Source organism: Pinus tabuliformis, chromosome 8 (assembly GCF_031772625.1).
Source record: "Pinus tabuliformis cultivar Carrire ecotype Pingquan chromosome 8, CPIR1, whole genome shotgun sequence".
NCBI classification, from domain to species: Eukaryota; Viridiplantae; Streptophyta; class Pinopsida; order Pinales; family Pinaceae; genus Pinus; species Pinus tabuliformis.
Genome location: NC_142294.1, coordinates 2,013,927,551 through 2,013,943,446, shown reverse-complemented (window position 1 = coordinate 2,013,943,446; position 15,896 = coordinate 2,013,927,551). Strand labels below are relative to the sequence as shown.

The following is a 15,896-nucleotide window of genomic DNA, read 5'->3' as shown; positions in this document are numbered from 1 at the left end:
GAGTAGTATCAAGCCTTCATTGCGAGGACCAAGAAGATGAAGAAGGGAAAGTTTGGAAAGTCCAAGAAGAAGCAAGACATGTCCAAGGTTCAATGCCTTGTATGCAATGAATTTGGACACTTTAAGAGGGACTTTCTAAACAAGTCGAACAACAAAAGAAAGAAAAGAAGCAAAGCTCGCACAACTGAAGAAATGGGAGAACCTAAGAAGAAGCTGAAGAGAGAAGATGTCAAGGATATTTACTATTGAAGAAGGCATTCTCCTTGTCAAGTTCTTCAGGAAATTTGTATTTCCTTTAGAATAGCATGCATTGTTGTTTTCTCTTAGAGAATCTTGATTTTGTAAATACATAACATCATGTGATAGTAGCATATTTAGAGTCTACTTGAGTTTATTTATAGGAATCATTTAGTATTTTTAGAATTAAGAAGATTGGGACCATATTGCATAATTTTCATCCATGCATTGTCTAACATTATGTTAGAGGTAGTCGTTTTGCTGAGGTGGATCATCTGATCTTATAAGAACCATCATTTTGGAATGTTCTTGGAAGAAGTGTTATGACAAGGTTAGCATACATTTCGTATTGTATGGAATCAATACTCTTGAAAGATTAAGGGATGCAGTTGGTCATTTTCATTTTAGGACATATATCTATATGATTGTGTGAAAGCATGGGAATGCATACTTGAGTATCTTTTGGGAATGATTCATATGTACAAAACGCTATAAAAAGAAGTTGGGCATAAAATATGCTTTGTGTGGTTATATGATGTTAAAAAGATGAATTTGACTCACTCTACAATTAATAATGAATGAAGACTTTCTCTCTAGATTATATAGAATAATTATCAACATCCAATATAGTCTTTGGGAAAAATAATTGTAACTTGGTAATCAAGTTCGGTCCTTGGCCACTCTAATACATCAATGAAGGTTCATGTGGAGATGGACCATGAGGATGTTGATGCCTTGATGTGAAAGTTATCACAATGAGGTAAGTCTAATATTCTTGTTATTGGTTATCTGGTTAATATATTATTTTTTTACCTAGAAAGATATTGCCTATGTGATGACAATTGTGGCAAGTTCAACCGTATGGATTGAAGATATTATCCTCACAATTATGAAGTCAAGATGTTTCCATCTTGGGATTGAAAGGTAGCAGTGCGAGAAGATAACCTGAAGGTCAAGTTAGTACAACATCTAGGAGATCACTTTCATGAGGAAGCTATGATAAACTTGAAGTTTGAAAAGGCTCAATATAACGCATTCATTGATGATGACTAAATGAAAGTGATGTGCAAGATTGATGACCTTGATCCTGTCACAAGATTGAAGAAAGAAGAGGGCTCCATGATACCTCAAAAGAAAGAAAGCTCGATATAATGAGATGTGAAGGAAAGAGGGATCCATGTAGCTGTAAAGAACATGTGGTTGATACTCTTATGGAGACAAGCTATAAGGCTTGTGGTGTTGACTTCCCAAATATAAAGGAAGTATGGAATCTCCTCTAGATTTGAGAAGGAGTAAAGGAGTATGATTGAATAGGAGCAAGGATCTATTCAACGATCAATAGGGAATATGAATATCCTCTCTAAGTGATAGGGAGTGATGTTAAAACATCACATGTGCATTCTCTTCTTCATATATCAAGCACTTGACCATGACTAACAACCGTAATTCTAAATGAATGCCTTTGAGAGAGAATGGTGGGGGATTGGACAAGCATCTGTGGTTTCCTTAAGGATAAAGCACCCAATAAAGGAAAGGTACCGATACTCTTTGAGGATGGGACATGTATCAAAGATAAGAGTGGTCGAAGAGGACATATATTCTTTGAGGATTAGGAATCGAAGATAATAATAATCTTAAAAGGACATACCTTGTGAACATCTTTATGGGGTATGTGTCTTATAGAGGTAGTGTAGTATCACATGTAAAGCCTCACAACATAATGCTCTTGAATGAAGTTGAGCTTGTCTAGTTAGGCCTCAAAAGACAGTGTTGGTTATAATGTTGATGCTTATAGTTGGCTTATCAATCCGACTCTTCTTATGAGAACTCTTCAGTTTGAGAATGATGTTGTACTAGTTATACAATTATGAATACCTCCATAGTTAAGAGGGAGTGTTGGAAATGTAACTAGTTTTTGACTTCATAATTGCTATTGTACTCATTTCAACATGTATCTTATTTAACAAACAAAAGAAGAAAAATAAGAAATTATTATTTTAAAAGCATTGGTTTCATGCTTCTTATTGATGTTCTTCTAGGTAAAAGCATGTTCTTCATGCTTATAGGGTTTGTTAATTCATAGGATTTATTGTCACAAGTCAAAAGAGTCAACATCATGTTTATAAGACCCATTCGGGCAAAATGTAACTTGAAAAAGAATTTATTTTTGAGTCTAGAAAGTCTTGGAAACCTTTTAGTACAAGTCGTCCCTGGTAGAGCAAAGTCGGCATAGAGAGCGGCTATTAGACCTCTTAGAAAGACTATATATAGATACATCTTCGACCTCATTTGGAACCTCATCATCTCAAGTTTGATCTGCAATTATAAAGACGAAAAAGAAGAGAGAAGGAAAAAGAATCAAGGAGAAAACCATAAAGAAGTAAGGAAGACAAGTATCTCGGCATTCTCTCTCACACGTGTGGTTTTTGGAGGTGTTGTAGGGGTTTAAATTTCTGAAGTAACTGCAGGTCCGAAACTCTATTGTAGGGGGGATCAAAATTATGAGATTGGTGCAATTCTGGAAGGGTTTGTCTCTGGTTGACTTGGTTTGAGTTTTACCTTGTTGGAAGGTCTCTTTGTAGGGTTGACTTGGTGCTGGGAGGAGGACTTGGTCTAGGGTTTGGGTTTTTATTGTCTCATTTGAAGAAGATTATATAAGAAGAGAAGATTTTTTTTGGGTTTTCCCCTTGGAGGGGTTTTTCCATGGCTTGGAGCCTAATTTATGTGTCCATTGTCTTTACTATTTTTCTCTTGATATTTAAATGGATGAAGAATAACTAATAAATAAAACACAGAAGCTAAACTAAGATCACAAGCAATAATTAAGGTTACGGAAAACCTAAGTTAATAATTTCCATATTGCATTTTCCAACAGATAGGCCTCTGGCTACCATAACTTTTGGTGTGGAAGTTTCAATGCTAGACTTTCTCTGTACTTCTTCAGATAACAAAGTTCCCACAACAAAATCAAATTCTAGAGATTCAGTTGTGCTTGAACTAATAAAAGTCATAAAATGCCCCCAAGACTCCAGTAAGGAGCATAACAAAGTAATAACTTTATCTTCTTCTTCAAATTTGACCTCTATATCAGCCAATTGGAAAATAAGGGTATTAAATACATTTAGGTGACCTACAATTTTAGTGCCCTCCTTCATCGAGAGTCTATACAACTGCTTCTTCAAGTTAATTATGTTGGTTAGAGACTTGGTCATGTACAAAGTTTCCAATTTACCCCACAGACCTATTGTTGAGGTTTCTTCAACAATGTTGAAGAGAACATCATACCCCAGACACAACCTAATGGTATTGAGAGTTCGGGCGTCTGAGTTCTCCCATACTAAATGTGGCATGCCAACATATCTCTTTCTTAACCCATCTAATGCTTTGTGCAACCCTTGTTGCACTAGCAAAGTCGTACCTTCAGTTTCCATAATGCAAAAAAAAAATTATCGGTGAATTTCTCCACCTCAAACTTGACATTAGTCATTTTTCCAATTTTCCTTCTACATGGGCTCCTTTGATAATTTTATTTTTAATGACTGGGTTCTTTCAAAAATTTTGTTATGAGTCCTTCAATTAGGGTTTTCCATTTTTAATTTTTGCCTTCAACTAGGGTTTTCCCTTTTTTAATTTTCTAAATTTGGGTTTTTCACTGGGATTTTATTTTTTTTAATATTGCTTCCCTTCTTGAATACCAAAACACTTAAAAAAACCTATTTTTTTAAAGAAACCCAAATATAGAAAAGATTCCACTATTTCTTCAGAAGCCCTACTCCAATTTTCTTGTTCACATAAAAAATCAATTCTTTAGTGGTTATTTTTAGAAATAAAACTCTGCAAGTGTTTAAAGAAAAATTACCTGAACTCAACGGTTGGTTTTCTGCCTGAACTCGACTTGATTATGGTTTTGCTTCTTCACGATTTTACCCTCGGTCTGCCTCCTTTATTAACTAGCAACTACAAAATTCCTTCACAAGCTTGAAAAATAGCACCTAGGTTATTAAAAAAATACTCGTTTTGCTTGCTCGGTATATCTTGATTTTTCTAAAATACCAATTCAATTTGACTCTTTGTAGCTACTTGCACTTCTTTAGTGGATATTTGCACCTCTCTAGCTATCAGAGCGCGTAATTTATGCTCTGAGACTCCTCTGTAAGCTCTTTTTTCTACTCGATTGCTCCTTTACTTGGCTTCATGAGTTCCAAAAAACAACAATTTTATGAGTTCGCAACTCCTTTGCTGGCCCTACTCAGTCTTGGTTGCTCCTTTGTGAGCGTTTTCTATGTATAACTTCACTTTGTTGGAGCAATTCACCTTGGTGGCTAGACAAAAAATGGCAACAATCTGTGCACAAGATTCCCTTTGGCAACATCCTTTCTCATATGACTCTTCTTTGTTTTCTCACATTTAGAGGAAACTTTCACTTTCCCATCTCTTTCTAAATGACGATCATAATTTGTTTATTTTTATTTTTTTAGGCCTTTCACAATCACATGGCTCTGAGACCACTTGTTGGTATTTTGAACCCATAAAATTAATCAATTAGAAAAGAAAAAATGCACATGAAACAAGAAACTAATTCATACAAATACACACAAGAATTTACGTGGTAAAACCCTGACAGTGTATCAAGGAAAGCTCCACGAGGCAAGGGGTTGGAATTCTTATTATTCAAGGTCAACAATGACTCTCTAGTACAACAATCCTCTAAAAAAATAACCTTTTAATACAAAGGCACTATTACAAAAACTGCCTATAGTTACACAAATGTTTGAACGATAAAAATTACATTTAAAATCTTTTAATTCTTGTCATTGCAACACAACAATCACATTCGTTGAGATAAAACATCAGTAAATTACTCACCCTTGGACATGCGTCCATGACCAAAACCTTTATAATATTTAGTAAATCCCCAATTACAATTAAAAAAAAATATTAATATAAATATAATCATTAAATAATTAGAACTAATAAAACATATGCATTTCTATAAATGAATAAAAATAAAATTATAAAAATGATTAACCTTCCGGATTAATCAATTTTAAATAAATATTTACACATCATAAATGAAAATGGAAATTTATAATATATATACATAATATTATAAATGTGAAATTATGAACCTATACTGTTATTTATACTAAATGTTATAAATATTTGAGAATATTACCACTGAACTTACATGGTTTATAAATATTTTAGAATAGTACCACTTAACTTCCCACGTAAGAGTGATGGAAAGTATTTGGAGTTGAACCTTGCCATACATGTACAAAATATGAACATAGATACAAATGGTCTATGCACAACTTTCATTATCTACACTTAAATAATTTAAAATCTTTGCCTTACTATTTTATTATGCAAAAGTTAATGCACGCAATATAAGCACATAAATGGTCTATGTACAACTCTTAGTTTCTACGCTTTAATAATTATTTTTTAAAATTTATTTTCTTATTATTAAATAAAAAAACATAAACACAAAAATTATTAATTAAAAAAAACAACAATCAACCATCACATCTTTTTTATTTCACATCTCCTATTACATTTAAAAGCTCAAATTCCATTTAAGGTAAAGATTATATTATTTTACTCTAATCATCTGTTAAAAGATATTATTATTCATATAATTGAAATCTTTTTAAATAAAATATAAAAATGATTACTTTTTCCATTTTCAAATCACTTTTATTTTTATGTTTTTACATAATCCATTAATTATAAAATAAGAATATAATATAATATGTTTATTAGACTATTTGGACATTGATAACATGTTCGATGAGATGATAGTGATGTCATATGATCCCCTTTGATTTTTAATTCAATCGAAATCAAATGATGAATTCTTGACCACACCTTAGTGGGCCACATGAACTATTGATGCAAGCATGAGCTATTCCATACCGTTTTACTACAGAAAAAGACAAATGCAACACTAATATCGCCTTTAAGAAGATTCCCTCTCTAACTTGATAATTTTAATTCGTGAAAGTGAAAAGGATTTATGTGAAAAATATAAGCACGATAATCAAATTTTCCAATTGCCTCATCATCACGGGAAATGTTCATGTGTGCCCTCGAAATGTCGAAGTGTAGTGTGTGCCATGGTGTACGTTTGGAGTTGATTCAATTAATTTTATATACTTCTCTAACATCCTAAGCATGTGTGTAAAGAAAAATGAAGTGAATAGATATGCATAAATTTAGAGACCAAAATGATGTGTCACAGTAAAATTAAAAATCATAGCATTGAAAAAGATGAAACAAATAATATATTCATAGAATTTGAAGAGATAAATTTGAAGTGTAAAGAAGGTTAAACACTTAGAAAGAAAAATGAGGTGAATATATATGCATGAATTTAGAAAATTACATATCAAAAGACCATTAAAAATCACAGCATTGAAAAATATGAAACAAATAATATATGTATAGAATTTGAAGAGATAAATTTGAAGTGTAAGGAAGGTAAAATAGAGAAAAATGGAGTGAATAGATATGCATGAATCTAATGATGCATAGATGCATAATAGTTAGATTAGAATTTGAAGAGATAATTTTGAAGTGTAAGGAAGGTGAAACACTTAGAAAAATGAAGTGAATAGATATGCATGAATCTAAAGATGCATAATAATTAGATGAAAGGTTGGGGAAGTAAATAAAATTAGTACTCTGATTAAATTTTGAGGTTATTTTTTTCACTCTTAAAAATATTTTTTTGTTATTCTTTAGAATAAAAAACTATATATTTTTGTTTATATAACTATTCAGTTTTGATAAAAATGTTGTCAGTGTAACAGCACTAACGCTGAAGATTTCAAGGTTGTTTGAGTGAAAACATGTTTACATTCATCCATAAAACCAAATAAACAAAGAATTTAGCAAATGTATAGACTTATATATTGGGGCGAGTTACATATAAAGAGTTTCAGAACAGATAAAATAATAATTGATTGCTCAAAAAATTAGAACTTGCCATGTTGGACCTTTGTTTCCTTTTATTATGTATTGTTGAACGATCAATCTGCTACTGAGATGTTGGAAGCTGAGATTTAGTTCATGTAGGCTATTGCAATGGAGTGAGTGCCTTGGACATGGTTGTCGTTAAGATCTTCATATAAAATGGTGCCTAGGTCTAAAGTTAATGCCCTTTTTGAGAGACTGTCAGTTGTTTCTGTTAAATTCTCTATATGAGTGCTAAAATATGAAGTCTTGGAAATGAATTTTTGTTTCCTCAATTATGAGCTTCCATGCTGCTAGGTTCAAGACCTTTAGGCGAGCGCCACCTAATAACCAATCAATAACACATTTAGAGTCATTGAGAATGAGGATTTTGAGGGTTTCATTTTATAAGGTGGTTAAGACTCAAAACTCACAGTCGTCAAAAAGATACACTAAAAAAATCTCAATAAGTGCACTCTCCGGGTGTTTTTGATGGCTTACATACACAGGGATCGTGGTTTCTTAAGCCACAAGCTAGTCCTACATGTCATGGATACACTAGTAAATGAAAGAAAAAAGATTGTAGAAGTAAAAGAAGGGTCAAAACACGTGTCGATGAGTCAATGGAGAAAATAAAAGGTAGGGAAGACATGGGAATTAGTTTAGTGATACAACAGTGCAAAGAAGGGTTGATGAGTGAGAATGTAAAAAAGCATGTAAGGATGAAGATATAGAGAAAATTTTGGCGAGTGAGAATAACATTCTAACAAAAAAAGGCAACACATAGGAAAGTAGAAAGTTATTTATTATGTGAGTCATATGTAGTTGAAAGACCATCAAGGTTGTGATCAAGTCAATAGAGAAAGTGAATTGTAATGGCATAGTAATTACAATAATTGTGAATAAGTGTAAGTGAATTGTAATAGCATATTAATTACATTAGTTGTGAATATGTGTAGTAGGTCCTAGGCTACAAGAAAGATGGATAAAAATATAAAGTATAAAGTAGATTGAGTCATAAAAGAGAAAAATAAAAATGATTTCAAAAATTTTAGCTTTGAGAAAAAGCAAATTATTACTAAGACAAAGGGAACTATAATTAGAGATTGACATCCAAGTGAACACTTAGTGTGAAAAAGAAAAGTACTTAAAAAAAATTATAATTAAAAATAATTTCATAAATTCAATTTCCATACACAAAAGCAAAATAAATGATTTTATTTATAAATATACAATTAAATGTATGTTGACAACCTTTATGAACATAACCCCAAGCGTGCAAAGCTATCATGGATCTGCTGGGTCCTTGTTAATGGTGGTGTAGAAGGTCAACGTTCCCTGTGTGTTTCGTGGCATGATGTGTCTATTTACTAACACCTGAGGGTTTTGGTGTAACGACAATCCAATAATAGCCAGAGCAATTGCAAATTTATAGAGGCAAAGGAAGGATCTAGAATCTTGGATGTGATTCAGATGGATCTGGAATGATCTAGAAACTAATGGCCGTGTAGAAAGATCTAAAATCCTAAAGATCTAGAAACTAATGGCGGTGTAGAAGAATCTAGAATCCTACATGTGATTCGTGAATTTGGCTTCACACTTAACAGGATCCATTACCCTTCTTGATAAGTTAATTAGTCCATCCAAAATGAATTTATTAGCCAAGCATGAAATAAAACCCCAACCCCTAGGGGTTGGTTAACTACTCCCAAGGGGTAAAGACGTTTTGTTTGTCTCCCAAACCGTGGTATTCTCCTTGAGTCTGTCAACTTCATGTGTCCCACAAAAGTAGTGAGTATCATGTGTTTTGGCTTTTGAACTCCACAATGGCTATGTATTTTGGCTTTTCCAAGGTAGGGAACAACTTTAGGCCTGTACCGCTATTTAAAAAAAAAAAACCACTGAGTTATGGCATTTAACCCGATACGAATTTTTAGGGCCAACTTTAGGGACGCAGAAACCCTACAAATTGGCTTTCCCCTCCCCTCTTTTTATTTAAGATGGCTGTTATCTTTTTTCTCGGGCTTCCCTATCTTTGGCTAGGGTTTATCGGGGTACCTCCACTGTCCTAAAATTTTATTAGGTTATCTTTTCACGAAACTTTCGATTTGGAAAAGATTTGGCCGTCAAATCTTATCGCGCGCATTCCCTGAAGTTAAAAAAATAATTTCCGTTTGTCATTTATCGCGCGAGCTCCAAAGAAACAGTGCAGGCACGTGTGATATAAACAAACATCTTGTCTACATTAATTAAATTGAAAAGGCATGGCTAAAGTTAGTGGGCGTGGGAAAAAATCTAGCTTTTCCCGGGTAATTTAGCGGGGCTTTTAGATGCCTATCGCTGATATCAGACGCTGCACGTCATTTGGAAGGTTACCGGCGGGGTACAGGGTTAACCGGGAATCTCACGTCTGTTAACGGGAAGAGAATCCTTGGCGGTTAAATTTAGCGGTCTGTATTGCCCGCCAAAATTGAAAGGCAAAACCGTGAAAAGGAGAGCGGGGAAAAGTGATTTTTCCGCCAAAATAAAGGTAGGGAAATATCCATTCTCGCACTAATATAAATCGCCGTTGGTAGTATTCATTTTCCACGGCGACGGGAATCCCGACGTTTCTTGTCTGTCAATTGACATCCGTCTGTCTGACTGAGTTCTCCGCAAAGAGGATATAGAGAGAGATATGGTGAAGCGATACAATGAATAGTTTCTGGAAGCCTTGAGAAGCTTCGGCCATGGATTCTTGTCTCACCGATGATCGAATCAGTTGTGTCTGATGCCTTAGTTTGTTGAAGGGAAAAAATAGGATTTGCTGTTGAAGTTAGTGCAGAAGTATTTGGTGTTATGAGCTGTTTCAGGGTGTTTTCTGGTCATTTTTGCAGTGTAAAACAGAGAACTTTAACGTAGCTTTGTTAATGTGTTCAAATTTATTGTAAATTTGTAGGGATTTGTGTGTTTTTGAAAGATTGGATGTGTTTTTGATCGGTTGGAGACGAAAACCGCTGTGGAAATGGTTATTTAGTGGTTTCTGCAGGCCTTTCTCTGTAAATAGGAAGTTTCTTCCAAATCCGGGTTTTTTTGTGAGGTTGGGGAGAAATATTAGAAGATTCATTCAACTTTAAACAGGAGGCCGTTAGGCCGTTACATTAGGTGCAGTTCTTTTAAAGATACGCGTGATACCAATACTTGTTAAAAAAGATTCCTGTAAATTTGTCAAGATCCATGAAACTTTAGATGGTCAAGCCCTGGTGTTTGGCTCATCAAAGCATAACGGCTGGGAAATCTGTATAGTGTAATAAAGACCTGAATGTGAATAGTGAAATGAAGAGCTTCGCTGCATTTGAAATAAGATGATACTGTCGGGATTTGCAGTTTCGAAATTGTAGTTGACATTGTAAGAATGGCACTCAGCTTCGACTGTGTGTCGAGTCTTTTGTGTGGGGAGGATGCCAGCGAAGTCGCGTGGGACGACGAGGTAGGGAGTTCAAGAGTAGAAGACGAAAATGTCGAGCGTTTTCAGCAACCGGATCTTGCTTTCTTGCCAGACTTTCCGGTGGAGGACGATGAGACCATTGCTTTCCTGGTGCAAAAGGAGTGGGATCATCTGCCTCGAGAAGACTACCTGGAACGTTATCGGAACCGCGTTTTGGACGTTACGGCTCGGCAGGATGCCATAAGCTGGATTCGCAAGGTATCTTCAATTAATAATAATGAAGCTTTTTCTTTCTGATTGAGGATGGAGAAAGCTTTATCGTCAGCGTTGAACTTTAAACTTTCAAGCGTCCTGCGATGATAAAGGAGTCAATGTTAGCCGACTGTATCTCTACTAAAGAAAGATTTATGTTAACGGAGTCAATGCTAGCCGACTGTATCGATTGTAAAGAAACATGTGGTTTTAGCTTCAAATTTGCAAGCATTTCGAGTAGTTATGTCGCATTCACTGGATACTAAACGAAACAGTTCTTATTTGTTTACAGGTTCATTCTCATTACAATTTCAGACCGCTTACAGCTTATTTATCTGTAAACTACCTGGATCGATTCCTGTCGAACCACGAGTTACCGGTAAGGCTGCCTCCAAAAGATTCATTCTCGAGTTCTGTATTGCATTAGCAGCTTCCACAAAAGTCATTAAGCTTTCTTTAAAATTTTGGTAAACAGCAAGGTGTAGGCTGGCCACTTCAGTTATTATCGGTTGCCTGCTTGTCACTCGCCGCTAAAATGGAGGAAACAGAAGTTCCGCTTCTTCTTGATCTACAGGTAAAAAGCTAAATCCTAACTGTCTTTAAGCCATAGTTCGATATGGTAAATTTGAGTTTCACTTGCTTCATCTTGGACATTATTTACGTCGATGCAGGTTGGGGGCTCGAAATTCGTATTCGAAGCTCGGACAATACGCAGAATGGAATTGTTGATCATGACTACATTAAAATGGAGATTACACTCCATTACGCCGTTTAACTTCATTGACTACTATTTGTACAGACTTCCCGGTCACAAATCTGTGCCCGGGGCCTTGATTTCTCGGGCAATGGAGCTCATTGTCAGTACTAATCGAGGTAATCCCCGTAAGCTTTGATGGTTTTGTGAAGTGTTTTTCGATTGACAATGCTTCCTTAAAGCACATTGAAAGCATGTCAGGGTTCGGCTCACGCGAAATCTTTGCATAATGATTACAGTCATCGATTTCTTGGACCATCGGCCATCGGCAATTGCTGGAGCAGCCGTTTTGTGCGCTGCAGAGGAAGTTTTGCAGATAGAATCCGCAGATTACAAAAATGCTATAATGTCTTCCATCGCCGTCAACAAAGTAAGCTGGAATCCAATATACTTTTGATAGGGAACTAATTATTTACCAGACAGCAAATAATTTGCCGCAAAATTTTCTCACATTGGACTAGGAATAGGAATTTAGCTGTAGTTTTTCTAATATAAAGGGGGTTTTTCTGCTTAGGATTCGATCTTTAGTTGGATAATGAATGATTTGGTGTGCAAGGATTTGTATTTATCTGTAGTTATTCAATAATGGATCGTTGTTTTGGTGCAGGAAAAGATCTTTAGCTGCTATGATCTGATGCAGGAACTTCTGATCGACTTCTGCTCAACACCAAAGAAGTCTCTAAGTGCCCCGCCGCAGAGTCCAGTAGGAGTGCTGGACGCGGCTGCCTGTGTTAGCTGTGACAGTACTGAAAACACAGCTGGTTCTGTGCAATTTATAGCTAAAAGAAGAAGAATAAATGGTCCATTACTATGCATGGATGCAGATCAAAGGTGGTAAAAACAGAAATCCGAGTACTTTATTACAAGCCACGTTAAATTACTACCTGGGATTTCAAATCCGGATCGGCACAACTCAAGCGTGAGATTGTTATTTATGTGATAATTATATCGTGATTGTGAATTATGAGTCATAAGTTATAAAAAGTATTGGCGTGGTGAGCTTGTTGTAGGCTGATTGGTATATTATACAGAGGAAGAGCAGGAGTTTTTGGGTTTGGGTATTGTGAAAGAAAAAATAAAAAGAAAAAAACAGAAGCAGAAGCATCGGGTTTCTTCGGGGTTCCGGAGATAGAGTTTTTGTTTGCAAATTGTTGACTACCATTTCTTTTATTATTATCAGAAAGATTCGTTGGTTACTATTCGTTCAGATCATTTGTTAATTTCCGTATGGCACTGGTAACTATTGATGTGGAAATTAATTGGGCTGTTTAAAAATATATGAAGGTAAAGCTGGGAAGCTGGATTCGATGGAGAACTCATGGCTAAGAATAGTTGATATGTTAATGTCACCACTTAAAGGTTAAAAGGTACGCTTGAATCCAAAGGTGTTCATCTGGGTGAGAACCTTAAAACATAATTTTATGCTATCTTCGTCCCCAAATTCTCCAAATTGAGGGAGCTTCGCAGTATGGTCTTCTTGTAGGGCAAATATTTTATATAAAAGCATGTTCCAAGACTCTAAAACTTGATCAGGACACGCCCATCAATACGTTTTCCTATGGGCAAGTCATGCATGTCGGATTTGTAAATGTCCATGCCAATGACTGGATTTACAAATGCTCAAAGTGTACAGACAAACTAAGAAGCATGATATTCCCAAATCCCAAAAGCAATGAATAATCTTAAAGATGCCATTCCGGAAAAGTTCAAGGACCCGCATTGTGAAAACATCGGAAAACTAAACTTCAAAACCCAAGAGACTCTAAACCAGAATCTATATATGGCATGGAAATTTTTAAATCTATTAATACCAACCGGCACATTAATGATACCCAAAGGATGAAAAACAAATCAATTCATAATATCAAACGCCGATTCCAAGGGAAACACAAACCTAATCTATAACTCCAATAGTGATGGGCATTCAAAGCTTATGACAAAAGCTCCTCTTAGGAGAAGATCAGTTTCAAGTCTGATACTGTGCAATTTATTTCATGTTTGACCAATTTGGTCCCTGTGCAATTGCTTTTGTCTTTTTAATGTATTTAATTTAAGCGCGTTCTGAGTGTGTATTAGTTCAGTTGGCTAAATGGCCTATTTGTTGTTGAAATTGTAGTCCCGTTTTTAAAATAATTTTGAATCCATTCTCACTGTTTTCAACCCTTAAATTCATGGATTTCAAAATATTTTAGATCTAATCTCGACAGAGGCCAAAATGTTGTCTCTTTCCTTTAATGATTCCACTTTAATAGGGCAAAAGGCCCCAACCTTGGCTCTTCCATTCCCTAATTGATCTCACTTCCATTTTTGAGAATGGTACGGCGGGCAACATTATAAAACGCACTACTTATTTTCTGCCCAATAATAATTGTCAACGAGATAACGCACGGTACTTCGTTTAAAGTCCATGTTCATTTTTATGCTGTACAAACAACGATCGCTAATATCAAAGTTGAACGGACAACATTTTTCACAATTTATCCAGCATAAATTACGCGTTTTCTTTCCTAGATTATTTTTAGGTGGTTTAGTGGATTTGTACGGATCCTTATAAGCTTTACTCATTTGGACACGTTTTAGCTTAGCTTTGGTTAGATTTAAGGTTTTGAACGAATTTATTAGTATGTTTTAGTTTCGGGTAGGTTGAGGGTTTTGAATGAATTTATTTAGTTGGTAGTTTATTATTTTAATTTTATTGAAATTTGGTAATACAATGTTAGTGATATGTTGTATTTTTATTATTTAAAATGTGTTATTTATATATAAATATTAAATGAATTAATTGAAAAATATAATAAAAAATTAAATGAATTAATTGAAAAATATAATAAAAAATTACATGAATTAATTGAAAATATGATTAAAAAATTAAAATGTAAAAGAGTTAAGAAAGTTTTACTTTGGATTTAGAGTGGAAAATTTTTAGATAAATTGTTAATGACAATTTTGATACATAGCTGCTGACTCAGTAATGTGGAAAAACATCCAAATTTACTTAGACTTGCGATGAAAAAAGGAATTTGAGGTAATATTCCAGCAGAGATCCATAGAATGTAAACACCATCGGAAATTTTAAATTTTATGAGAGGTTGATTACGAAAGTGGCTTCTGGGGATTACTCCACACAATCTTAATGATAACCTTTCATTATTGGATACATCATTCTTCCCTTCAATAACCTAGGCTCAAATTAAATTAATTTCTCAAAGATCCATAGAATGTAAACGTCATCAGTTTCAAATTTTAAATTTTATGAGAGGTGTTGATTATGAAAGTGGCTTCTGAGGATTACTCCACACAATCTTAACGATAAACTTTCATTACTGGATACATCATTCTTCCCTTCAATAACCTAGGCTCAAATTAAATTAATTGCTCAAAAAAAATTCAATCAGAGAATCCGGACCGTTGAACTTGTTTGACCAAAAAGAAACCGCTAGCGGTGACCTGAGCATAAGTTTGGTATGTACCAACGAGAAGCTGGAAAATGTCAGGCGTGCGTTTTTTTCCTTGGTTTCAAGAAGGTTTTACTGTGATGCAAACGAGGAGGAAGCACTGCAGAGACAGTCGATAACAAGTGTCAATCAAAATGGCACTCGTGAACGCCGTAGTACTCGGGCCTATTTGCCTTCTCGGGCTGCCCGAATCTTGGTCCCTGCTATTTTCCAGCTTCGCCATTATTTCCTTATTTAAATTCTCCCATACTATCCAACTAAATAGGCCTTGGAGTGGTTGAGAGCGGACCAGGCCGTCTGGCATATGGCCAGAAAGACAAGACATGTATAGCAACAAGTGGCCCAGCTATTCAGTTTATGTGATGATTGTTGCCCTTGTAGCCAACCCATATGATGTAGCAATTATTCTAATGTTCTTCTGTGGCTAATTGTAGGGTCCTGTTGTGGGTGCATGCAAGCGTTGCAAAAGTCATAATATTCAAATATTGCCTCTGCAGGCTGCCATATTGTTTTTCTGATTATATATTTCCGAGAAAAACTCACTTCCCTGCTTCTGGCAGCAAGTGAAAATTCGGTTTCCCTTTTGTCATGTAACTTTTTTTTAGTAACGAATCCAAGGGTACTTGACAATCATTCCGTTAATATCAGCTCTCTTCAATGTAAGACAGCTAACACTGGAACACACCCCTACTTTCACTACCAGCATAGGCATCTACATAGACAGGGAAACATAGTACGTGTAATATCCACAACGCAAGCCTATTTATGATAAAAATCCAATTTTTAAGAGATACGCTCAAATAGATGAAGGTAC

At 35.1% G+C, this 15,896-nt stretch overlaps 1 protein-coding gene across 1 annotated transcript; it reads left to right on the top strand.

Annotated features, from left to right (window-relative positions):
- The first annotated feature begins 9,771 nt into the window (after nt 1-9,771).
- LOC149244497 (cyclin-D2-1-like) lies at nt 9,772-12,834 on the top strand. The gene is made up of 6 exons (XM_089374880.1): nt 9,772-10,879; nt 11,166-11,252; nt 11,349-11,447; nt 11,545-11,746; nt 11,867-11,997; nt 12,235-12,834. Exons 1-6 carry the CDS (start codon nt 10,589-10,591, stop codon nt 12,463-12,465), a joined length of 1,041 nt encoding a protein of 346 aa, XP_089231006.1. The 5' UTR covers nt 9,772-10,588; the 3' UTR covers nt 12,466-12,834.
- Nucleotides 12,835-15,896: the final 3,062 nt, after the last annotated feature.

Bases quoted from the DNA above. Each gene is read 5' to 3' on its own strand.
- LOC149244497 (XM_089374880.1), top strand. From the start codon at position 10,589: ATGGCACTCAGCTTCGACTGTGTGTCGAGTCTTTTGTGTGGGGAGGAT. The intron at 10,880-11,165 runs GTATCTTCAATT...ATTTGTTTACAG, and splicing joins CCATAAGCTGGATTCGCAAG to GTTCATTCTCATTACAATTT. The intron at 11,253-11,348 runs GTAAGGCTGCCT...TTTGGTAAACAG, and splicing joins TGTCGAACCACGAGTTACCG to CAAGGTGTAGGCTGGCCACT.